Source organism: Lepidochelys kempii, chromosome 6 (genome assembly GCF_965140265.1).
Source record: "Lepidochelys kempii isolate rLepKem1 chromosome 6, rLepKem1.hap2, whole genome shotgun sequence".
Classification (NCBI taxonomy): Eukaryota; Metazoa; Chordata; order Testudines; family Cheloniidae; genus Lepidochelys; species Lepidochelys kempii.
Genome location: NC_133261.1, coordinates 68506125 through 68532912, shown reverse-complemented (window position 1 = coordinate 68532912; position 26788 = coordinate 68506125). Strand labels below are relative to the sequence as shown.

The window sequence follows — 26788 nt, the reverse complement described above, 5'->3', positions numbered from 1 at the left end:
ATGTTTATTACCTGTACAGTAACTGGAGTTCTTTGAGATATTATGTCCCTAGGGGTACTCCACTCTGCCCTCCCTTTCCTCTCTGCTTCGGAGTCCTTGCCTTTGAACTTTGGGGTTGAGAAGAAACTGGAGCATTGGCGTGTCTGCCCCTCCCTATATATTCTCCATCTGGAGCATGAAGATGTGTAGGGTGCAGGCACAGACCCGTGGATGCTGCTCCTCAAAAATCTCTAATGGAAGGTGTGCACCATAGGGTCAAAACATCTTGAAGAACTCCAGTTACTGTAGAGGTAAGAAATCTCTCCTTTTCTTCCCCAGTAGAGTTTATAAATGCCCTATTTAGAGATGGTCTTATGGTTTAGGCCTGTCTGTAATGTTTTATGGGAATGGTTTTGTTTTTGTTAATCCCCATACAATATCATTAAACATGGAGTCATAATGGCCAATGAGACTCCATCTTCTTGTTGTGTTCAGGCAGCATGTGCAGTACCTCCCTGACATATTTAGACAAGCCAAAAACTATTTAGAGTAGTTTTCAGTGCTGTTCAGACCATCTGTACCTTGGAAAGGGAGGAATTTTCAGATCAGTATTATGTTCAGTACATAGTTATGTCCTTGAAAGAAATTCTACTTGAAAGTGTTTCTGCTGGTTCTGGTTTGTTAGTTGGTTTTGGAACAGAAGAACTGGCCCATTGATCTACTAGTTCTTGAGGTTAGTGGGCCTTCAATTAAAATCAATAGAGCCCAATAGAAACTGACAGAGGCCTACAGAATGATTCTAATGGAGTGTACTGGAATGTCCAACAGGGCTGAGACAAGAATAATTATGAATCAACCATGTAGCCATGATGTGTAAGACCACAGGAGTTCTATGTTTTTTAAAATTTTGCTAAAGAGGAAACTAAACTGATAGGGAGAAACTTTTTGGAAACTGAATAGACAAGATTTCTGTTTAATTGGGAAGTGCTGGGATTAAGTTATCAAATGGCAAAAAGTATTGTGAGGCTGCACATCACAACTGACCAGTAACTTCTGGGGATAGTCCGACTCTAAGGGTTTGGTTACACTTAAATTTTATAGCGCTCTAACTTGCTGGCTCAGGGGAGTGAAAAATCACCCCCCTGAGCGAAGTCAGAGCGCTTTAAAGCGCTAGTGTAAACAGGCTCCGAGCGCTGGGAGCTAATCCCCTCGTGGAGGTAGATTACCAGGAGCGCTGAGAGAGCTCTCTCCCAGCACTCATGCGCGACCACGCTCGCACTTCAAAGCACTGCTGCGGGAGCACTTTGAAGTTTCCAGTGTAGCCATGCCCTAAGTGAACAATACCAGCGGGAAAGGAGCAATGCTGTACTTGCTTCAGAAAGATATTGGAAATTCCAGTTGGGGGAGATACCTTCAGTCCCATTGAAACCATCCCTAGCTTACAGTCTCAGTATTCAGAGATAATACTGTGCATGTGAGATTGATTGATTGTTCATTGATTTACAGGGAGCTGGAGTTGTCATTTGTGCCGAGAACTACTCAGAGAGAGAGCATCAGCTTTTGGCTTTCAAGCCTGAGGAGCTCCAGGGATCAAGATGCAATTTGCTTCTGGAGTTGTGGTACCAGCGCACAGTTCCCATCCAGAACACAAAGACACACACATGCACGCACACACACACACACATCGAAGAGAATGGACACTCAAGTATAAGAAGAGATAACAATGGTATTTATTGTCAAAGAGTAGATTTCACTAATATAGCACCTCCTGGGTTCTACTAGAAGAAACATGTTCTCCTTTTAATGCTCGAAATGGAATCTTTTCACTGCTGTGCATGGTTGATGCTGTATTGTAATAGGCTCACATGCATTATGTTAAGGGGGAAATTGTTACACTGATACCGAGAAGTAGATTTTGTGTGGCCTTGTGCTTTTTTGTTTGGTCTTCTTTGTAAACAAAGAAATAGCAACATAGTTCCCAAAGCACTACTGATGAGATACTTTGGTTGGGATGTTGGGAACTATTACTCCTCACAGGCTTGACTGAAAACCGAAAACTGAAAACCTCACAGGCTTGACTGAAAACTGAAAAACGGTGTAGTTCTAGAGAGGCTTTGAAGGTTGTGGTAGCTCTGTTCTTCCTGAGTTGTGACTAACACGAGCATATTGCCACTGAGACAGGAACTGATCTAAAATTCCTTGGGTGACCGTTTCTTTGCTGAATCGTCAAACCCTTTCCTTTTTACTGATATTAGAAATTTGATTTTAGTGTAAATGAAAGAAGAATAGAATATATATAGACTCAGAGGCACCTACTCCACCCCTCTCCAGTTTCTTTTCATGTTCAGGGAGACCATCTTAAAGTGGCGCTGTTATTAAGATCAGATCCAAAAGGCTGTTTTTTATTTGTAAAGAGGTGAGGAGTAATGGTTTACAGAACCTGAAAAGAAAGATTGCCATGGTGGTTTTTAAATTTAAATAAAAATAGCTTTTCTTTATTTAAACAGTCCCCTGATGTGTAGCACACCCAAACAAAATAGCACTGAGCTCATGTATCAGAACCAGGAAGCATCACTGTAATTCACTGTATTGTCACTGTCCAAACTGAGTGAAATAGAGAAAAGTGAACAACAACAAAACAAAAGCATCAATGGAGAATAAGTATTTTTTAAACAATCTTCTCCATTTCAGTAATCTAAGGGGTCAAACATGTAAGGACTATTTTTTAAAAATATGATTTTTAAAGTTGCAAATATGCTACTCCTGATTCTATCAAGTATACAAGAATTGTTCTACAGTATCTTGGGTGTGACATATAAAATCTGTTTATACACAGATTTAAAAGCTTGCATGAGAGGAGGAATGTAATATAGGTTGATGAATCCCAAGCAGCATGAGTGGCTCAGGATGCCTATGCAAGGTGGTAAGGACACTAAGATTGCATTTGGGATATACATATTAATTGAAGCCCCTCTGCAAAATTATTCACCCTGAGGATTTAAATTAACATTGTCAAAATAAATGTAATTTAATTTAAAAAAGGTCCTTCCCTGTGTTACTAATAACACCTCAGACTGTTAAACTTAAATGAATTGTATAAATTTAATTTACTTTTAATTTTTTATGTGGTTTGTTTAGCTTTTTCACTTCTTTCAGCTTGGACACAGAAACCAGTCTGGTCAGTTTCTCAATCTTGTTCTCGTGGACTCACACATAGTGCAGTTGTGTGTGAGTTCACAAAACTGCCCTAGAATTGTTTCAATCCCACGAAAACTATTTTCTTTACATTCCAAGGTGGTACCTGAGCACTTTATTTCTAGCCCTATTGCACCAAATCTACCCCTCGTGCAGCTCTATTGTCTTCCCCTGGGATTAATTTAATCCATTAGTAGGGGACAATGCCCAAATGTAGCGTCCCAAAACTACGAGATAGTGTCAGTTGAAAAGTGTGCAAAAATCATCTTTCTGACACACATTGGGAGGGGAAGATAGAAGCTTAAATCTCTACTACAGGCCTACATTATACAATCCTAGACCATCAAATAGCATTTGTGTCCACACAGCTACAATAAGATGATTTACATACTATTTAAACAAAACCATTTAAAAACTTTAAATGACCAACTTTCTTTCAGCCTCATTGGGCAACATGCAGAAGCACTTCAAACTATTCATCCCCATTGTCTCATCCAAATCTCTGAGCGGCCGTCACCTTTCTTTTCAGCTCCCTCCTGTCTGTTAGAATCCCCCTAGGAAGAGCTAATGGAGTCTGTCACATTTCTCCAATGCTCCCATGCACGTGGCCTTCTTAGTTTCCCTCGGCGGATGTGCTGGATCCATAACTAGAGACTGAGTCGGATTCAAGATACTAGAGGTGCCCACACCTTTTGGTACAGAAAACGCACTGGCAGCTTGCCAGGAGCTGGATGGCCACAGCTTATTTGCACACACATTTGCATACATTAGTTAAGCAAAATAAATTGCCATGACTTTCATATTTGCTGCCTGTTGCAGTTAAGCCCTCACGAAAATTTACAAGTGTTTAGCAGTGTCATCTCCACCTTGCACGTCCAGGGAGACTGCAGCAGCAGCCCACATCCTAAGATTCCAGGAGCCTCAGTTGGCCTATCAGCTGTACCTTGTGTCCCTCTACTCAAAGCATTAACAAGAACTGATTGTGTTAGAGCCTCTGCATTCCATATCCAATCTACCAAGGCAGAGTTAGTTGCTACAGTCCAGAATGCACATGTATGAGTTCAGATTAATAGTAACTTTCTTGTCATGGTCCAGTTACACTTCATTCATTCAGGCTTTACTCTCGCATATCTACATGCACAGACAGTTCCAGTTAACTTCTAGCAGCCTGATAAATCCAAAGCTTTCACCTCTCTGACATTAAGATGCTCCTGCAACTTATATCTCCCCGCTTCACAGCCTTATTCTTAGGCAATAGGCAGGTACATTCCACTCAGTAATAGTTCTTAGCATGTACATAGGGCTGGACAACTTCAAAGTGTTTAAAACATTCATTATTTAATCTACACAATACCCATTATGTAAATAGTGCTGTACCCATTTTACAGAGACACAGAAAAATTATACCATGTCTTGCTCATAGTCATACAGTGAAAAAGTGGATTCACAGTCAGCTTTTTTAACCATCGGACACATTTCCTTATGCTACTCCTTTGCTGTACACTTATTTAAAGGAACAATCCACAATAAGGCAGTTTTCGAAACCCAGCATAATCATGACATTCTCACAGGAGAACTAGGGAAATGTGGTCCAGAGTAAATTACTTTAAAGTGGGTGCACAATCGGTTGAAAGACAGTAATCAAAGAGTAGTTATCAATGTTCACTGTCAAACTGGGGGTGGGGGTGGGGTGGTATATCTGGTGGTGTTCTGTCCTGAGTCTGGTACTAGTCAATATTTTCATTAATGTCTGAGATAATGGAGTGGAGAGTATGCTTGTAAAATCTCTGGATGACACCAAGATGGGAGGGGTTGCAAGCACTTTGGAGGACAGGATTAAATTTCAAAATGACCTTGACAAATTAAAGAATTGGACTGAAATCAACAAGAGGAAATTCAATTAAGACAAGTGCAAAGTACTTCACTTATAAGGAAAAATCAAATGCACATCTACAAAGTGGGGAATAACTAGCTAGGTGGAAGTACTGCTGGAAAGGATCTGGGGGTTATAGTAGATAACAAATTAAATATGAGTCAATGTGATGTAGTTGCTAAGCAGGTTAATATCATTCTGAGATGTATTAACAGGAGCCTTGTATGAAAGACACAGGAGGTAATTGTCCTGCTCTGCTCAGCAATGGTGAGACTTCAGCTGGAGTATTGTCATAGAATCATAGAATATCAGGGTTGGAAGGGACCCCAGAAGGTCATCTAGTCCAACCCCCTGCTCGAAGCAGGACCAATTCCCAGTTAAATCATCCCAGCCAGGGCTTTGTCAAGCCTGACCTTAAAAACCTCTAAGGAAGGAGATTCTACCACCTCCCTAGGTAACGCATTCCAGTGTTTCACCACCCTCTTAGTGAAAAAGTTTTTCCTAATATCCAATCTAAACCTCCCCCACTGCAACTTGAGACCATTACTCTTCGTTCTGTCATCTGCTACCATTGAGAACAGTCTAGAGCCATCCTCTTTGGAACCCCCTTTCAGGTAGTTGAAAGCAGCTATCAAATCCCCCCTCATTCTTCTCTTCTGCAGGCTAAACAATCCCAGCTCCCTCAGCCTCTCCTCATAAGTCATGTGTTCTAGACCCCTAATCATTTTTGTTGCCCTTCGCTGGACTCTCTCCAATTTATCCACATCCTTCTTGTAGTGTGGAGCCCAAAGCTGGACACAGTACTCCAGATGAGGCCTCACCAATGTCGAATAGAGGGGAACGATCACGTCCCTCGATCTGCTCGCTATGCCCCTACTTATACATCCCAAAATGCCATTGGCCTTCTTGGCAACAAGGGCACACTGCTGACTCATATCCAGCTTCTCGTCCACTGTCACCCCTAGGTCCTTTTCCGCAGAACTGCTGCCTAGCCATTCGATCCCTAGTCTGTAGCGGTGCATTGGATTCTTCCATCCTAAGTGCAGGACCCTGCACTTATCCTTATTGAACCTCATCAGATTTCTTTTGGCCCAATCCTCCAATTTGTCTAGGTCCTTCTGTATCCTATCCCTCCCCTCCAGCGTATCTACCACTCCTCCCAGTTTAGTATCATCCGCAAATTTGCTGAGAGTGCAATCCACACCATCCTCCAGATCATTTATGAAGATATTGAACAAAACTGGCCCCAGGACCGACCCTTGGGGCACTCCACTTGATACCGGCTGCCAACTAGACATGGAGCCATTGATCACTACCCGTTGAGCCCGACAATCTAGCCAGCTTTCTACCCACCTTATAGTGCATTCATCCAGCCCATACTTCCTTAACTTGCTGACAAGAATACTGTGGGAGACCGTGTCAAAAGCTTTGCTAAAGTCAAGAAACAATACATCCACTGCTTTCCCTTCATCCACAGAACCAGTAATCTCATCATAAAAAGTGATTAGATTAGTCAGGCATGACCTTCCCTTGGTGAATCCATGCTGGCTGTTCCTGATCACTTTCCTCTCATGCAAGTGCTTCAGGATTGATTCTTTGAGGACCTGCTCCATGATTTTTCCAGGGACTGAGGTGAGGCTGACTGGCCTGTAGTTCCCAGGATCCTCCTTCTTCCCTTTTTTAAAGATTGGCACTACATTAGCCTTTTTCCAGTCATCTGGGACTTCCCCCGTTCGCCACGAGTTTTCAAAGATAATGGCCAATGGCTCTGCAATCACAGCCGCCAATTCCTTCAGCACTCTCGGATGCAACTCGTCCGGCCCCATGGACTTGTGCACGTCCAGCTTTTCTAAATAGTCCCTAACCACCTCTATCTCCACAGAGGGCTGGCCATCTCTTCCCCATTTTGTGATGCCCAGCGCAGCAGTCTGGGAGCTGACCTTGTTAGTGAAAACAGAGGCAAAAAAAGCATTGAGTACATTAGCTTTTTCCACATCCTCTGTCACTAGGTTGCCTCCCTCATTCAGTAAGGGGCCCACACTTTCCTTGGCTTTCTTCTTGTTGCCAACATACCTGAAAAAACCCTTCTTGTTACTCTTGACATCTCTCGCTAGCTGCAGCTCCAGGTGCGATTTGGCCCTCCTGATTTCATTCCTGATTTCATTTCATTGTATCCAGTGCTGGGCGCCACAGTTTAGGAATGATGTTGAAAAATTGGATAGAGTTCAGAGGAGAGCACCAAAATTATAAAAGGTTTAGAAAACCTGTGAGGAAAGGTTAAAAAAACAACTGGGCATGTTTAGTCTTCAAAAAAGAATAAGAGTCTTCAACTATGTTAAGGGCTGTTATAAAGAAGACAGTGATCAATTGTTCTCCATGTCCACTGAATATAGGAAAAGAAGTAATGGGCTTGATCTGTAGAAAGGCAGATTTAGGTTAGACATTAGGAAAACCTTTCTAATCATACAAGCATTTAAGCTGTGGAAGAGGTTCCAAGGGAGTGGGGTGGAATCCTCATCACTGGAAGTTTCTAAGAATAGGTTAGACAAACACCTGTCAGGGATGGTCTGGTTTTACTTGGTCATGTGTTAGTGCAGGGGCTGGACCTGTTGTGGTCTCATCCAGCTTTACACTTCTGTGGTTTGATGATTCTAAGCTCTAGTGTAAGGGAAAAACATTCTGGGGACTCTGTTGTCATGCTTCCCTCTCTTTTTTTCATGGCAGGAAGTAACATTGAATAAATGTCCATTCAAAGTTGAACAATTTTCACCATTTTTATTTGTTTCTTGGGAATGTTGTTCTTAGAGGCTTTTAAAAAACTAAATCGGTACATTAAAAAGTAAATGGTTGTGATTACAGTAAAGGGGTTTCTCCATTGGCTCTGGCACAGCTGTGTGAGTCGTTAGTGGTACTTGATGCGAACCAAATATTGAGGGTTAGACTAGGATAAAAAGGTGAGTGTTTTAAAACTGCTAGTGAATAAATGTGAACTGATACTTTTAAAAACTCCAGTATACAGTATTTTAATGCAGATTGGAGCAAACTACCAAGGGAAATGATGGATTCTCTATCTCTTGAAGTGCTCAGATCAAGACTGGATGCCTTGTTAGTTGATGTGCTTTAGTCAACCACAATTACAGTCAAACAGTTAGTCAAACACAGGAGTAACTGGGTGAAATTCTATGGTCTGTGACATAGATCAGATTAGATCAGCAAATCTCAACCAGGGGTTTTTGGGGGGCCGCAAGCAGGTTTCAGTGGGTCCGCTGAGCAGGGCCAGCATTAGACTCACTGGAGCCCAGGACAGAGTGCTGAAGCCCTGCCGCGTAGGGCTGAAGCCTGGAACCCTGAGCCTTGCTACCCAGAGTTGAAGCTGAAGGCTGAGCAATTTAGCTTTGCGGGACCCCCTGTGGCAATTGCCCTGCTTGCTACCCCCGAACCCCAACCCTGACTTTTATATGCAGAAAAACAGTTGTTGTGGCATGGGTGGGCCATGGAGTTTTAAAAGCATGCTGTGGGGCCCTCAGAAAGAAAAAGGTTAAGAACCCCTGGATTAGATCATCCATTAATGGTCCCTTCTGGCTTAAACTCTAAGGATCTATTGAAACACATGATAGCTGGTTGAGGTGACGTGAAAATACAGCTCCTCTCTGTACCAGGGCCCTGAAATATTTTTCATTAAAACATATTTGGTCACACATTTTAACCCATCCTCCCCCATCTTTTATCCTATTTTAGATGAGCCCTTAAAGTGCAGTTATGGGAAATGATTCACCTGTGTTGGGACAGTGAGTTGCAAACTGCTTCCTGTGTGCCCATGGGAGCAATTACATTGAAAGAGACAGCCTAGCACCTCAGCTGTCCTACCCTAGGGATTCTTCCAGAGAGGAGCAACTATCAACTCAGCTACACTGGGTGAGGCTGTCCAGGAGATGTGTTGAATCCCCCAGCCAGCTTGGTCCTGGCCCTTCCGTGTTCTTGGCTCTACTGACTGGATCCTGGTCCAGGAAACCAGTGAGTAAGTGAATCAGGCGCATAGTCAGAAAAGGTGACTGTATCTAAGCAGTACCAACCCATGCAACAGATCTCTTCCATGTGTATATCTGAGTCAGATGTGCTTATTTTACTATCACAAGCAAATACTCCCCGTTAGCCCTTCAGAGCTAATACAGCTATGGAAACATGAATAAGATCCTATTCTCCCACAGGGAGCATCAATAAAATTGTCAGTAGCTTGATTTTGAGATCCAAGATTGAGTTTGCAGCATTCACAGCAAAACCACGACTTAGCTTTTAAATGAATCACATTTAATGCAGAAGCAAAGAGAGAAAACTAAAGATGGGATCATCCAATTACATAGTCCTGTGTCTGACTAGAACCACACTTCACTCTACTTGGAGGGAAGTTTCTGTTACTACCCTGAGCTGGAAAGAGGTGCCAAAGAATGCCATATAATTAGTTTGGATTTCACGGTGACTGCTCCATGAGAGCCTTAATATTGTGTAGTTTGGTGGTTGGTTTGGGTTGGGGTTTTGTTTTTGTTTTGTTTTTTGTGACCATGGCACATTTAACCTTTAGTTCTTCCCCTTTAGTGCAGAGCCTGAAAATAATTAACAGTTACTAAAAAGGAAAATGAGGGTGCTGCATTTTTTCCCTTCCCTCTCACAAAGAAAGGAATATTTGCATTCTTGACCAACAGCCTACAGTGATTGTATTGTGTGACTACCGGTGAGTCCCTCTTCATTTTACCTAGCATTGTGCTCACCTCAGAGTTAACAGGATTTTGTACTTTCATAACGTCTTGCATCGGAGGCACTCAAAGAGCTTTACAAACAGTAAATTTTACCTCATGCCACCCAAAGGGCTTTTTCAAAAGCACCTGTTAATTTTGAGTATCTCAGTTTTTAGGTTCCCCGACTTGAGATTGTGCACTGCTTTCCACAGTTGTTGAGCGCCAACTCCAGTTGAATATAGCCATATGCTAACACAGCTATCAGCATTGGTCAGGGTGGAGGGTGTCCATTTTCTAGCATGTGTTTTATTGCTAGTGTGGTTGGGGCAGCACTATCCTTTAACTGTGTTAGCAAATAGTGGTTTAGCTCAGGTCTTGAGACTGGAAAGCCACTGTTAAACTGCATTCATATGAAGCAAACATTACTCCCCGTGGCTTTTAAACTGCTATTCCCAAGCTTCTCTCCTGCACTCTGAAAGGGGTTTATTACACTCTGACTCAAAAAGATAATTTCCTACACAGCATATTAGGTGTGGGGCTGTTGTGTTTTCTCTTTATCTGCTGTCTGTTTTTTGAAAGGGGTCATACAGGAGGGAGAAAAAAGGATGAATGTGGAAAGAAATATGAATTAAGGCTGTCACTGTTGCAGGGCTAGTGTACCTTGTGCACAATGATGTTCCAGGGGATTATTTTCTTCAGTGCAGCTGTTTAATTCAAAGCTCTTGCATCAAAGTAGTTTTCTTAAGCTTGGCCTACACTTAAAAAAATTTAGATCAACATAGCAGCGGCTCTCAGGGGTGTGTAAAATCCACACCTCTGAGTGCTGTAGCTATGCTGACCTAACCCCCAGTGTTGGCACAGCTAGGTCAACAGAAGAATGCTTCCATCAACCTAGCTACCATCACCTGGTGAGGTGGAGTTCCTACAGCAATGGAAAAACCTCTTCTATCAGCATAGGCTGCGTCTACACTACAGAGGTTATGCCAGCATAGCTGCAGCATTGTAGCTATGCTGCTGTAGTCCCTGTAGTATAGATGTGGCCATAGAAACAACTAAAACAAGGGATTGTAGGAAAGTATTTCAAACAACCATGGAGCAATAGGAATCATTTAGAGTGGTACATGAGGGTAGAACTAGCAGTAACAGGAAGACAAATGAGAAAGGGAAAATTTAGATTAACAGAAAGATCTCCTTCAGCAAGATCTATCTATCCAATATATCTATGACTAAACACTGAAATTTGTTACTCTAAGAAATAGTCTTCCAAGGGAAAAGTGAAAGAAGCGGCATTGCTTCAGTTCAGACATTAAAAACTAGTCCGGATAAAACAATGGAAATAACACAATCGGGAACAAATCTGCATCAGGCCCTGGGAATAGACTTTGTAAAGCCAAAGGAGGACAAAATTTCAAGATGGAGAAGACGGACAATTATACCTAAGGCAGCCAATGGGCTGAGGAGGGTGAAATATTCACCCTGAAATTTAGCAAGGAAGAGGTTGTTAGAGACTCTGCTGAAAGCAGTTTCAGTGGAGTGTAGAAAGTGGAAGCCAGATTGGAGAGGCTCGCACTGTTATCTTGTGATCCATCTGTTGTGTGCACCTGTTGTCTCTCACTGTAGACTCGGAATGTATGCCCTGCGGTGCAGGGACCTCCTTTTGCTATAAACCTGTACAATGCTTAGCACAATGAATCTGGGCCTCTAAGATGCTTCCGCATTACAAATAAATAACACGTCTTTCCCATCTCCAGTTCCATGAGACTGTTCAAACTGTTGTTGAGACTGTTGCATGAAACCTCTAATCTGGCAGGAGCCAAATTTGGGATCTGAATGGAGGGGAGGAGCTGAAGCAATGGAGAAGGGGCAGCACTCACGCAGTTCATGATAAACCTCTCCAAAGATTTCATTGCTAACATCAGACCAGTTCATAGTTTAACGTGTTAATGTTTTAGGACAGGGAAAGCTGAGTATGGGCTCATTTTATTTCACCCAATCCCAGGACTAAATCTGTGGCATTCTCTCTCTCTCACACACTTGCACCCCCTCACGCCCACGATGTCCTTTGTGTTTTCCTGATGTGAACCCTGTGTGCCAGCAACCTATGCTAGATATGGTTCTTAACTCCCCTGCTACTGCAGCAGCCACAATAACTGCAGGAAATATAGTGTAGTCTATACAAGCTCTGCCCACAGTTCAAAACCACAGTGTCTCTACTAAAATGACCAGCAGTGAAATAATTAACAATATGTACATTTTAATTGTCATCTTTGGGCTTCAGCATTAACAAGCAATTGAACTAAATGGAGCAAGTTCCGTCTCTCAGAACTATTGTTTCTCTCTGCCTGTGTGCAGGCTTAGGAAATAAACTCTACTTTAAGTTACTTGGGAGGTTTTCTTCACAGCCAGAAGGGATAGAATTTTTGTTTTGGTCCACTGGAATCAGGAAATCTCATTGTTATTCCCAGTTCTGCCAAAGCCTTGATATATGATCATGAAAAGTCACCCAGTCTCTGTGTCTCAGTTTCCCCATATATAAAGTGGAGATGGTAATTCTATCCCATCTTTGTACACAGCGTTGAGATCTGTGGATGAAAATCACTGGATAAGGACTAAGTACTATTATGAAACCAGGTCACAGCTGAAGATGGAGAAGAATTCTCTTCTAGTTATCCACTACACTGTTCCCTCCTACCCCATGAAAACCCTGACAGCCTCAGGTCAGTGGTACTGCACACACAGATGAGATTCAGGTGACAGTTCAGAGGTCTCATGCTGAACAGTCAAGGCCCTGCAAAGGAAATGAAAAGCTCTTGTTGATTGGCTGTATTTTCTCATTCTGGTCAGAGAAGGGCAGGAGCTGGGACTGGCAGGCAGCCAAATCTGTCTTCAGTGGAGATATAATTACTAATAATGACCTCCAGCCCAGGCAGCTAGTTAAGTGGCTTTTCAGGGCAGGCACCAACCCCAGTCTGGATTATATGAGATAAACTCGATTTTTTGGAGGGGAAGGGAGCTAATGTCCTTCAGAGCAGGAGGTCTTTCTGGTCCCAAGGGAACTCTCCCAGCAGTAACATCAGCCCCCAAATACCTCACTGTCATGATTACCATAACAACACACTCTCAGTCAGCAGCATCGTTATTAGCACTGGTACCTTTAATTAGAGCCAGAATGTGAAACCCTTACTCTCACTGATGACCCGTTACACACACACACAAATAGCATGACTGACATCAAGAGGTACATTATGTAGTAAGAAAAGGAGTACTTGTGGCACCTTAGAGACTAACAAATTTGTTAGTCTCTAAGGTGCCACAAGTACTCCTTTTCTTTTTGCAGATACAGAATAACATGGCTGCTACTCTGAAACTTGTCATTATGTAGTAAGGCACTACTTAGCATAAGTAAGAGTGGCAGAATCTCGCCCGTAGTGTTAACCAAGGGATAAACTAAAAGAAGGATGATTGGAAGTTGCCAGCGGGTGCCCTAAAACCATGGAGGAATGTATGCGCACTTAAGTAAGGTGGGCTGGCAGACTATGCAAGCATAATCTGCATGGATGGGTGGTTAAAGTATAGAGTTCTGTTCCCACCTCTGCTGCTGAATTGCTGCCTGATCTTTAGCAAGTTGTGTAATTCTGTCATGCCTCCGTTTGTCTATCTGTAAAATGGGGAAAATAATTAAGTTTGTCACCATGGAGGAGGGGCCTAATAGGATTTATGCCTTGATTTTACAGTCGTTGATGGGAGCTGGAAGTGTTTAGCACCTTTGAAAATCAGGCCAATAACTCTTTAATGTTTGTAATATGCTTTCAGACCCTTGGGTGGAAGTGCAAAGTATTATTATATTACTCGCTTATGCATTTGAAATATCCACCATTATTGTTATTTTGGAACAGGAAAACCATTGTTTCAGGTGAATTTTCCTCACCCAGAGCTTATAAATTCAAATGTAAGCCATATTTCATACTCTGCTGATTGCAGCTTTCTCAGATACTGACATCCTTTTAGACTTCATTCAGTCCAGTCCCCACTATGACTCAGTTCACTGAAACCCAACATAGGCCACGCAGGAGCTGTACCTGCCTCTTTCAGAGGATGAGGATAGGGGTTTAGTTCAGCTTTTTTTCACATTCCTAATGAATGAGAAGACTGACAAAATCCACTTCAGGTTCTTCTCCTTTCCATGTTGTTTCAACAGCAAAGAGTGAAGCTGAATGCAAGTTAAGTTGAGCTAGTGGATCTTTATTAAACGCTGTGTCCTGTTCTCTTCATTCACATTCCCTGTTTTTCTGGTGACCTCCAATGATTGTCCCTCCAAGGTACATGGGCCCTCTGACTCCAGTTCCACTGATCACAGTGCACATGTCCTGAGTGAGTGAGCAGGCTGTCCAAGAGAGTCTTTCTTGGTCTGGCACTAAGACTTAGTGTTAGTTAGCCTCATTTTACCTGTGCAGTCCTGGGGAGTGACACACTGGGGAGTTTTGTCCATCGGGAAAGGATTCAAGTTATGCCTCTGCCATTTAATATTTCTAAGCTGCTAGTTAGCAGTAGTTGAGGGAATTGCTGTGTGGTTTGTGGTCATGAAAATTAAGATTGGAATTGCCTTTAAATTGTCTAAGATACAGAGTGAATGAGTGTCACATAGGCAGAAGACACCCTCTCCTCAGCCTGTGAACTGTGCTTGAACATAGTCATTTGTTGACACACCAGACAGTTGCAGGTATCGTAAGTTCAAGACTTGATTTTGATGCCCTTTGCCCACTGCTGATGGAGCCTTTGCCACTGCAGCTAGATGGAAAGAGAATCTATTCAAAATCAGAGGAACAGATAAAATGTAACACATAACATACCCACCCTTTCACAGCTCCCCAGAGAATATAGCAAAAGGAGTTCTTGCCTGATTCTTTCTTATTTCCTTGCTCCTACATTCTTATGGAAAGGCAACAGTGACTGAAAAATTTCCAAAGGCTAGTTTCATTAAAGCTTTTTTGAGAATCATCTTTCCATATTTTGTCTCATATCATCTCTTTTTCTTCTCTTAAAATAAAACCTTACTGTATTTCTTAACAACTGTATTCCACAAACTAGTTTAAAGGAGCATGTTCAACTCTGTAATCAAAATAGGCCCCAACCTAAATCTTAACACCTCCAAAATTAATGGTGTTTAAAAGCTAAACTTCACAATGGCCCCTACTTCCATAAAGGGTTGAACCAAACCTAGAGATCTGGAGAGCCTGGAATTTTGGGGTTGCTGAAATTCAAATATTGAGCTCATTCCAAGTCAGAATTAATAGTCTTGTAATGGTTTATCTGCTCTCTTGGCTATATGTAAAATGCTGTTTAAAAACATAGGGAAAAATGTTCCATTCCATCTCAACCTGCCCCTCCAGCAGGCATTGCATTTTATGGTCTTCCTACTGCAGCAAAAGTCAACATGAGCCTCAACATTGCTTAGTTTGTTGCATCAAAATGCAGGCTCATTCTTATGGGATTTTTTATCTGAGGACAGTAGTAGGTTTTCTTTTTAAAAAAAAAAATATTTAGGATTCTGAGGACATTCCTTACAAGATATGATCAGTTCTAAAGTAGGCCATATTTTGGACCTCATTAGGTAGGCAAGTGCCCTCTAAGAAAAATGTTTTCCTCCCTACTTTCTATTTATCTGTAAGAGAGACAGATATTTGTCCTGTGAGATTTAAGCAACTGTTGAAAACTAAGATGGTGCTGGAAGGTTTGGACCATTTGCAGTCATGTCAACACGTAAAGTTCCTGTCTGGGCTCTCCTGGGACGCTGTCATTATGTCTGAAGTGACAGCCATAGTTCTTGGAGCACAGTGTCTCAGGGGATTGATAATGAACACTTCCATCACCATCTCACCAATTCAAACCAAGCCTGGGTCATTAGCTGCTACATGTCATTACCATCTAAATGCTGTGCTCATGGATTTGTTGATGGGCATTTATGTGCACTGCCATCCAGAATCTGACCTTTCCTTATTGTCATTACTCTAAGCTAAGAAACTGTAAATACACACACAACAGCCTATGTATTTTGTGAGCACTTTAACAAACCTTTCAAGCAAATGTGCTCCCTTTACTGGCTCTGCAGTAACAATTACTTAACAAACATTATCCTCAGAGCTGTGTTGGCATCATCTGTGCTGGTGTGCAAGGGAGAATGTTATTGCCAAGTTTTAAGCAAATTGTTACATATGACGGACAGTCAGTGCTCCAAAGAGCCCAAAATTGTGGATTTTTTAATAATTATCTTTCCACATTTTCCCCACCCCCGCTATTTCAGATTGAGCATTGCGCTTGGCTTGTGAGTGCTAGAACAGTTTTCCTCCCTCTTATCTAGAGATCTAGAGGGTGCAAACAAAGACTCTGGAGAAATACCATCAAACTTTGGGAGAGTGTGAATCTGGCTCTTTTTGTTATTGGCCCTTAACATGGTGATAATCCAAACTTTCCTCTTTGGTCATAATTGGAATGGGAAGCAGGATAAATCCTCTGTGACATCATAGCACATTGCCTTGGAAACAGTTTTGATGTAATCCTTTGGGTTTTTTTTAAATACTAAGGAAATGCTACAATGATCCGGCCTACTGATACTGCAGCGCTTGGGACTATTACTGTACAATTCTGTAATCATTTATTAAAATAAGGGATAGACTCAGTGATGTGTGAATTTTACTTGCAATGAATGAGGAAGAGGAGCGGGGGAGAGCCTTGATTCCCCTTTATTAAACGTGCTACCCCATTCTAGGGTCATGGTACAAAATGTTACATCTTACAATCGTGCTACTCTACTATTTGGACCATTGTTTTAGAATGTATTTATAAGGATGAGGGATGGGGGAGATGGAGAGCTATTATTGATGCAGGACAAGGTATATGACATATACATTAAGGGAGTTTGTGCAAGGGACCAGATCCTCTGCTGAAGTAAACTGGCATAGTGCCACTGACTTTGATGACAGAGAATCTTGCCCAATGTTTTAAACAGGCCCAGATTAAAGTCTTTTGAGCCCCATTCAATAATTTAAGTGTTTTAGGCACGAAACCTATACCCAGTATCTGTCATTATTTTCCCCTAAAAATTAAACTTACTTTACACACATGAGAAAATAGGAATTGTTATCCCTCATGAAACCAGTCTAGTCTAGTGTCTGACAATGGCCAGTAGCACATGCTTCAAGGAAAGATGCAATAATCCCGGTAAGAGACATTATGGAATAACTTGCCATTAGAGCAAATTTCTTCCTAAACTGAAGCAGTTAGGGATTGGCTTATCAGTTTTAAATGTATTGCCTGTTGTTTTAATTGATTGTCCCCTTGTTTTTGCAGAAGGAGAAAGGGTGAACAGAAAGGTGTGATCTATCTTCTCCATACCATTCATTATTTTGCACACTTTTAAACTGTCCTCTCTTATTCATCTCCTCTCTAAAGTCGTCTTTCCCAGTCCTTTCAATCTCTGTTTATATGTAAGTCTTTCCCTGCCCCAACCATTTTTTGTCAACTGTCTCTGAAATCAGCCATTTTCTGCTATATCTTTTATGAGGTAACTTGATCATAAGTGAACAGTATTTAAGATCAGGGCATGTCATCAGTTTACATAAAGATATTAAAACATTCTTAGTATTATTTCTAACCTACTTTTTACACTTCTTGACATTTTGTTACCTTTTTGACTGTGGCTGCCAAATGAGCAGATGTTTTATTGAGCTGTCCGTGGTCATCCCTAGGAATTTTTCCTTAGTGGTTATAGTTAATTTGGAACCAATCTGTTTTCTAACCAGTTTAACTGAAACTGCATGGGCTTTTTCCTTGATGTTTCTGTCACCACACTAGTCACCCAAGCACCACAGCTGGTGAAGTTATCATGTTGATTGAGATCCCATGCAAGAGAGCTACCACCACAAGGAAGGTTGTCTAATAACATACGCATACAACCACCGTCAACATTTTTCAAGCTGTCACATAGGTAGGCAAAAATGTGGCTTTTTTAGTTAGAGGCATTCCGTGGTCCTTAGCATAGTGTCCAAGTACCTCTCAGACATTAATCAATTAAGCTTCATGTCACACCCTGTGAGGTACCCAGCTTGATTCTCGGAGCCCGGGCTAAGTTGGTTTGGTTCGCAGTTGGGGGAAAACATCTGTTAACTTGAAAACTGAACATATAACCTATAGAAATCAATGAGACACCAGTCAATTCTGTCAATTTTTATAATGCCATTTTTATAGACTCAGTTTGTTGGAACTGCACTTTAAATATATTTAAAGTAATGAAATGTGCAACAAAATTTGTTTCTTACGTAATATCAATTTCAGTGTGAGGCCAGTAATACACAACTGTTGTGACTTCAACTTTCCATGCCAACACAGCATAAAATGCTGAATCCACTAGACATTATGAGCAAATCCTGACTCAAATTCTTGACCTGGCTGCTATGTAATTATTTAGTGTCAGTACACTCCACCAGGCTTTCTAGCCAATTAAAAAGTTGTAGGGCACGGGATATAGTCTTTTGCATCTAAGTCACATCTAGCCCAAGAAACATAGATCAGGACTGGAAGCTGTTAACTGACAGCTGTTTGGTTGCTATATGAAATGGATCGTTGGTCTCGAATTAATACCTAGTGTACAAATGTCCACACACAGACATAGCTGGCATGAATTGGCCCCCATGTTGGCATTCTTAACAGAGAAGCCAGGAATTGAATGGCTATGGGGATTGAGTTATCCTTTAATCTCCAGAGTTGGTCCCTCAAGGTCAGGAGTGAGGCTATTTGCTCTGTGGATTGAGGACTTCCATAAGCAATAAATGTATGATGCATTATTTCTGTTAAAAGTAGAAAGGTATCTATTTCCAGTCTCTTAATGCCTTGACCTAGAAATTTGTTTATAACCACCCTTATCCTTTAAGGCAGATGAACTGTTGTCATAAAAGTAGCGGGCTGGGGAAGAGCAGGCTGATTGGATAATTTCTGGGCAATACTGAGTGACAATATCCATCCCTTATCCAGGAGACAGAATGTTCTTTCTTCTGCACACTCTGCATGCTATAATCTATTGAGCTGTTTTAATGTCAATTGAGTTAGTCAAAAATTTTTTTAAGGGGTATTCTGTTTATTCTTGTGTTCTTGTGAGGTTCTTACCCATTTCTATACCCACAACCCTCTTTTCCATACTGGGGACATTCTGAGAGACTCCCTTCTCATTTAACTGGGCTCCCCTTCCCATTTAGTAATAAGGAAAGAGAAGGGTGGTTTGAGACCTAGCCTCAGGTTGAGAACCCCTTACCTCTTCTACTATGTATATATATCTCAATGTGCAGTGACTGCATCACAGTAACTTTAATGCATTATCTGTGATGTCAAGCTAGGATGGCTGGAGGTGGATAAGGATCCACACTGTTAAACCCAAGGTATCTTAAAATGTGAGGAGGCTGAGGAAGATTTCTAACTCTTGACTTTTTAGTGACCACTAGGTTTTCACAGGATGCCAGACCTTCTGTTCCAAAAGTAGTCTTTAATGATCTGAGCTGGAGAAGAGAACTTGGCTTTTACTCCCTACTTCAAAATGGAGCTATTGGTGGTTACATGTAGTCAGTTCAGATGGAGTTGATGTCTGGAGGAATCAACTTTGTTATGTATGGGCCTGTCCCAATAGTTTGTAACCATAGTACTCTAACACCAGTCAACAGAATCCTGGGAGGTCTTGAGCTGGTGGCAACAGAAAGCTCCAATCAAGAGTCTTGGTTTTCAGGGTGCAAGTGTTTTGAACTAGTGTTTGTGGGGAAAACACTGCAATGTCAAACAAACTTGCTTGCCCTCTCAGTCACAAAGTGAGTGCAGAATGACACTCAGAGGGAGGGGTGTTCATGTCTCAGTACAATGCGCTGAGCAAAAACGTTATGAAACCTCCTGCACTGAGAACAGCCAAAATCTTGAGTCACCATTTCAGAGAGACAAAAGCCGTCCCTTTGCATATGCCTTCGGGGTGGTGATAGGGATGGGTGAGAGAGAGACCTCATCATACCTTGGGGACAGAGGCGTAGACTTTGGGTTTTCTCCAGGGGTGCTGGCCCCCTGCTCTGCCCCAGACCCTACCCCCACAAGTTCCCACCCTCACCCTGCCTCTTCCCACCCCCATTCTGCCCCCTCCCCAAGCATGCCCTGCCCTTACTCCTCCCCCTCTCCCCCCAGCACCTCCTGCCCACCACTGAACAGCTGATCATGGTGGACGGGAGGCACTGGGAGAGAGGGGGAGGAGCTGATTGGCGGGGCTGCAGGTGGGCGGGAGGTGCTAGGCAGGGAGAGGGAAGAGCTGATCCATGGGGCTACCGATGGGTGCTGAGCACCCAGCCCTGGAGCACTCACAGCAGTGGCACCTATGCTTGGGGACCCTACACTATAGATCTCTTGCCTCTTTGACTCAAGTGTCTTCTCAGATCTGAACATCCAAGAACAGGAGAAAAATATGTACTTCTGTTAGTTCCCTCGTGTCTTTCTTTTTTCAGCCATTCACACTGCCTCCAAGTTGCCTGTTGTTGGCCTGTGTGGCACTTAATTGGAGTTTATACTGTGCTGCTTGGTTGCTGGAGTTCATTTATTATTGGTGGTTAGATATTAGGGTTACAGGTTTGGGAACCAGTGCTTTATTGTCAGAAGAGCTCATCATGATATTTTCTCAACCTTCCTCTGAAAAGTGTAAACTTAAAAAAAAAAAACCTCTGAAGTAACTGTATTGTTACTATGTGTGTATGTATACATTTGTTTTGATATGGTATGTTTGAGAATGCCCTTTGCTCACACCCAGTTTTGTAAAGTTCTTGATTTCCTTGTCAGACCCTTTTTTGGGAGCAGGGGTGGGAGGGGGGCAGTGGAATCTTACATTTTAAAACTTGATTTTTTTGTTGAGGGAATGTGTACAGCTTTAAGTTGATGAGTATTTGAACCCAGGATGGTCCCAAATCTCTTTACATTTCTAGATAGTCTTGGTCCAATTTCTCGCAAGGGAACCAACTCACTTCCAAAACGCTTGGAAAAATATGCTTGATAAAGCTACAAGATAGCACAGGTTCAGAAAACCCATCAATTTGTCCTCCATAGAAACATACATTATGTTTCCCCCCAGTTTGCAGCTATGTGAAGATACAGTGTTCTAGATCCTCGACGGATGTAAATCAGCATAACTCCACTGAAATTAATGGAGATGCTCTAATTTACACCATCTGAGGATCTGACCTGCTACGTTTAGTGAGATTTGCTGGTTAGGAGAACTGAGGATAAAATCCTGTATGTGGGAGAAAGAAGAGAGAAGAGGGTGATATGTGCTTGGGACCTCTTGACTTAACGTGACTTCTTGGATAGTCATACACATCTGCAGGAATGTATTCCAAGCATCTTGTACTGTTATTAGTGTCTTGTTCTGTGGCTAGTTAGCAGTGTTGACAACTTACCTAGCTAATATTCTGTTGCAACTTAGAGAAAGTGTAAACTATTAAAGAAAACAGGACATGAGAACTTGTGTGTACATTTTTTATACTAAAGCACTTCAATTAAAATGTGGAAAAAATTCTGCTGCCTGGGGCCTTTATTATGTGTTTAAACAGATGTGTGGAGCTAGAGAACCCTGGCTCTTTTCATGAATGTTTCACTGTTTATTTCGGTTCCTTCAAACAGAGAAGGGCAAAATCCACACCTGCTCTGTGTTCATTACCAGTGAAAGTTGGGCTTGAGCCCAAACCCCAGATCTGAACACATCCAGACATTTGGGAAATTCAGAGCCAGATTCTGAACTTTGTGGCTTAGACCAGCTCTAAGTGGTGACCAATGCAACTCTGTGAAGCTATCATACAGCTGATAACTAAGGGCTTGTTTACGTGGTGGTGCTATGCAGACTACAGCGGTGTAAATTGCAGAGCACTCTGACATGTTGCATTGTATCTTCCCTGTGTAGACCCTGCTGGTGTGAACTAACAGGTACCTGGTTCACATTGATGCAGTCAATACCTTTTTAGTTTGAGTAAGAAGGGTCTACATGGGGCAGTTAGAGAGCAACACTTTAGAGCAGAGGTGGGCAAACTACAGCCAGATGTGGCCCACGGGACCATCCTGCCTGGTTCCTGAGCTCCCGGCCAGGGAGGCTAGCCCCTGGCCCCTCCCCTGCTGTTACCCCTCCCCTGCAGTTATGCCGCCGCGTGGGCAGCGCTCTGGCCTGACGCTCCTGTTGGGTAGCACAGCGGCGTGGCTGGCTCTGGCATGGTAAGGGGGCAGGGAGCGGGGGGGGGGAGGGTTGGATGGGGCGGAGGTTCTGGGTGGGGGGGCAGTCAGGGGATGGGGAGCAGAGGGAGTTGGATGGGGGTGAGGCCCTGGGGGGCCTGTTAGGGAGCAGGGGTGTGGATAGGGGTCGTGGCAGTCAGGGGACAGGGAGCGGGGGGGTGTTGGATAGGGGGTGGGGTTAGGGGTAGGGGGTCCTGGGAGGGAGCAATCAGGGGTCAAGGAGCGGGGGGGGTTGGATGCGTCGGGGGTTTTGAGGGGGGGCCGGAAGTGGGAGGGGGTGGATGGGGGCGGAGGCCAGGCTGTTTGGGGAGGCACAGCCTTCCCTACGTGGCCCTCTGTAAAGTTGCACAAGCCTGATGTGGCCCTTGGGCCAAAAAGTTTGCCCACCCCTGCTTTAGAGCGATCTGCAGTTCACACCCCTGTGATCTGTACCAGGTGCCATGTAGACATAGTCCTAAGAACTAGTCAGTGAGTTACTATATCTTAGTTTTATGATGTGATAGCTTAGAAGTTAACTAAACGCCTTTGTTGATGTGAAAGTGGAGGAAAAGGTTACCCCTCCAAAAATACTGTAGGCATACTGGAAAAATGTGGACTTTGTCTCACTCTGCAAAGACAGCCCACAAATGGTTCATGTCACATTCTCCAGAAAATCTGTCTTCTCTCCCTAGTCTGTGTATTAAATTTAAAGATACTAAAGTATCTATCCAGGTACTTATATGGATCCAATTACTGTAATATCTTGAGCCTAAGATGTTTTTGAGATCTATTTAGCCACAGGCTTCAAGGAAAAGCTTTGATAAAATGGTTGACAGTCAGAAGCTCCTTGGCTGTCTACAGAAATGTATGCAGTATGAATGGGCACTTTGAATGCAGCTTCCTGCACAATGTCCCGCTTCACCTTCCTGTGATAAACACACACACAAGGCTGTGAACATGGAAGTCCTCAGTTTTCAGTGGACATACTGTTGAGGGTTCCAGCATTAGATAAATCACATTAACATGATGTTTTTCACTTTGTCACTGAAGTCTCGCAGCGAATGGAGACTAGAAAACTATCTTCCTCAGGGGGCTGGCTGCCTCAGATCAATGGTAATCAGAGTGTGGAGCCTTTCATTGTTAGGGTGCCTGTTGATATCTGGCATATCCCTATCTCAGTAATAACCCAAATTTATTACCATCTGATGGCTATCCTGTGACCTATGACTTATTGCTCTCAGTCTAGTTCTTAGTGGACAGATGTCCATGTCACAAAAACTACCACCGCAATTGTTTCTTTTGCTGGCCCTCTTAGCAGACAGGAAAAGTGAGTGGGCCCTGGGGAGAGAACCCTTCTTTCATTTTTAGAGGAGATTCCTCAATGTCAAAATTGACCCTGTTGGTGGGGAGAGCTTTCACCTCTTTTCCTCGTCCCAGATCTATAGATAAACAAAGACTTTCAGATTCCAGGGCAATTAATCCAGCACTTAATTAAACCAAAACTTAATTACACCCCCTCCCTCAGATTTCTGCTCCAAATCAGCGGTTCTCAAACTTTTTTCTGCCAAGGATCCCTTTGGCATCTCACTAATTGTCCCAAACCCCTTTCATTTCCAGTACTACCAGAATGCCCTTGTCAGTTTTGGCTCACCCCCACCAGCATGACTTTTCACGCATGATGCATGAGAGGTCATGCTGCGGGGAGACTGCCATTTTGGCAACAAAATGGTGTCCTCCTTGTGGCAAAAGTACTGGAACACTGTTCAGGTAGAGTGACCACCTTTACAGAATGCAAGAGCCTTGCCCCTCTATGGCCCACACCCCTGCTGCTCCTCTTTTCTCTCTGAGCCCCTCCCCCCCGGCCAGGTGAGAAGCCAGAGCCAGGCCGTGGTAAGAGCCACCTGGGGGTCCCTGGACCCTCCATCTGCCCTGGGCGGTGGGTCAGGATGCCCAAGAGCAGTTCCCAACCCGTATCCCTGCCCCACCCCAGGGCACACCACCCAGGGCAGGTGGAGGGTCCAGAACTCCAGGGCTCCCCACAGCAGCCCGGGCTCCCTGAGCAGCTCTTACTATTGCCTGTCTCTGGCTTCTAGCCTGGCCAGGGACGGGGACTCAGGGGGAAGAGGCGGAGCAGGGGGCATGGCCTTGTTGCAATGGGGAGGCTAAGGCCCACCTCAGCGTCATTCCCCCCACTGGGAAGAGGCTGGCATTGCCCCTGAGCCTTAGGCAGGTGTGGAGTGGCACTGCAGGGAATACGGGACAAATGCGAGAGTCATTCAGCCTGGGACCGGGACTTGAAATTTACATTTTGGGACTGTCCCGCCCAATTAGGGGCATGTGGTCACTCTATTTTCAGATATGTTTTGGCCCTGGCACAAGGGATGGACTCCCGAATAACCCATGACAGACTGTCAGGGGCCCCCACTTTGGAAATCACGGCTCTAAGTTACTCTAAGCACTGTTCTGTTATGCTATACATTATGCACAGTTCTGTGTGAAAAAGAAAAGCCAGTGCACCAAGGGTTTCAGGATCCTTTACTTTCGAATAGTTCTTTTTCCTCCCAAACATTTCATAATCCTGAGATAGGATCAAGTAAAACGGGACAGAATAAACAACAATGGAAGAATACTGGGTTGTCTCTTGTCCAGGGCCATATGCTCCAGAACCATGGAGGGGAAAAAATCAAATGGTGAAGGGAGAATGGGGGTATTGCTCTGCTTGGTGAAAAGGGATCTGAAGCTTAAGCAAGCTCAACCTTCTGAAGCATTATTTACCTTGACACCAAATGACTTCAATGGCAGTCATGACCTCAGCTGAATATTGGGCCCAGAAAGAAGGCTAAAACAGAGAGATTAACGAACGGTCTAAAAATGCCCGCAATTTACAACTCAGAATTCAACACTATCTACATACTACGATCCACATTATCTATGCAGCACTCATTACTGAAATATATCTGAGCACAATAATCCTTTTAGTGGGATAAGCTATTTTAAATTGACTCACCCTGGATAAAAAAACAACAACAAAATCCCTGGGTTTAAATTGCCATGAAAAAGGAGGCGCAAATTCAGCCTAGTTTTGTGTACCCAAAATGCATGTCGGGAGGTTCATGAACCTTTAAGCTCCATGAGGCTGCAACCAGAACCCTCCATTTTCAATTACCTTTGAATAGTGTGAAATATTCCTGGTGGCGAATCCACAAGCACTCATGGGCAGAGTTGAGGCTACCTGAAGTCTTATGGAAGAGATTGTGACTTAACTGGAAGAGAAGACATTTCAGCCCAGGGTTAAAAAAATACTGATTTCAAGATAAGAGTTTGAAGCCCTACAGGACAACATGGGTCTTTCAACCCCAGAAGAAAGTCTCCATGGACTCTCAGGACAACCTGCTTTGCTTTGGGTGGTGAACGGTAGTGTAAACAGAACTGTGTCTCTGTGGTTACAGGCAAGTAGCTTTTAAGTTTCAACACATGAAAATGGTAATGTGTTTTCTCTCTGTATTTTTACATATTTGTGGTTTTCAGTAGCCATAATGACCTGTGAAACAGTGACTGATTGGTGGGGTTAGGCCCAGAGACAAATCTCTTCCAAGTGGGCATTACCTGCCAGGAAATGTACTTGCATTGGTCATTATTAGTCAGTAAGACTCTCTTCTGATAACCTGAAGCCTGACAACGATTTTCCAAGTGACAATCTCCGCGATGGCTTAATAGGCTACTTTGAAGTTGAAGTGCATGTTTTAAAAATGTTGTATTGGGTGCAAAAGGCAATGAGATACTCTGTTTAGCTATTACAGTGATGGACAGAGAGACAGATCCAAACAAATATATCTGACCTGCTAACAAATGTATCTTAAAATAGTATCACTATTATCTTTTTTAAGGTAGGGCTGGTCTTAAGACTTATTTCAGTTTTAAGATAAGTTTTAAGATTAGCTGGTCAGGTGTGTGATTGTTTGCCAGTGGAGTTATACTGCTCAAAGCCCTAGTGTGGACGCAGTTACACTGGTATGAAGGTGACTTACACAGATTCCTGAGTACTTTGATACTGATATAACTGTATCTGCAGTAGGAAGATTTTGCTGCTTTAACAATACCAGGGTAGTTAAAGCAGCAACACTTTGTAATGTAGGCAAGCCATTAATGAGCTCATTCTTCATCAAATTATGCTAGTGTTTGTGAGTTGGTTGCCTGCAAATTTAACTTACTGTAGCTGGTGATTCAGCTTTTTGTCATTTTACTGGTACATAGGTTTCATTGAAGGATAAGCCACACCTCAGCAAAGCCAGGATAAACTCAAGGGGTGATATCCTGGCACCGTTTGAGAGACTAGCAAAACTCACATTGATTAAATGGGGCCAGGATTTCACCCTGGGAAATATGGGCTTTTCTAGTGAGTAGTGACTGTGATTCCAGCTGTAAAAAGTTAAGGCTTCCTGAAGCACTAAAGGTGGATTTGATGGGTCGATATGGTATGCACTCCCAAAAGGGCCATAGTGCAAGTGGCTATTTTGATACCAAACATAGCCTATTGCTTACAGTTGCTGTTTTAATTTTTGTAATGCCCTCTGTATTCCTGGGAAATGAAAAGCTTTGTGAACGAAAATAGCCTCCTTCCCAAGGCTGCCTGCCCCTGCACTGAGATGAAGGAAGGCCTGTCAGTCGCAAAGAGAACGTCCTGAGAGCAGAAGTGCCTACACTGCAGACTGACCTTGGCAAGGAGACAAGCAACCCAACA

General features: G+C 43.1%; 1 protein-coding gene across 3 annotated transcripts in view; it reads left to right on the top strand.

Annotated features, from left to right (window-relative positions):
* DPF3 (double PHD fingers 3) overlaps positions 1 to 13058 on the top strand; it is a 221720-nt gene extending 208662 nt beyond the window's left edge. The window contains exons 11-12 of one of the 3 annotated variants that reach the window (XR_012159436.1): positions 1486 to 1705; positions 12354 to 13058. Coding sequence is in view for 1 of the 3 variants with exons in the window: in XM_073348533.1 (XP_073204634.1) it covers positions 1486 to 1556 (71 nt within the window). In the remaining 2 variants the exon portion in view is untranslated. Of the gene's footprint in view, positions 1 to 1485; positions 5470 to 8785; positions 11048 to 12353 lie in introns of those variants that run through there. The other 2 variants (XR_012159434.1, XM_073348533.1) reach the window with 2 other exon arrangements.
* The last annotated feature ends 13730 nt before the right edge of the window (positions 13059 to 26788 follow it).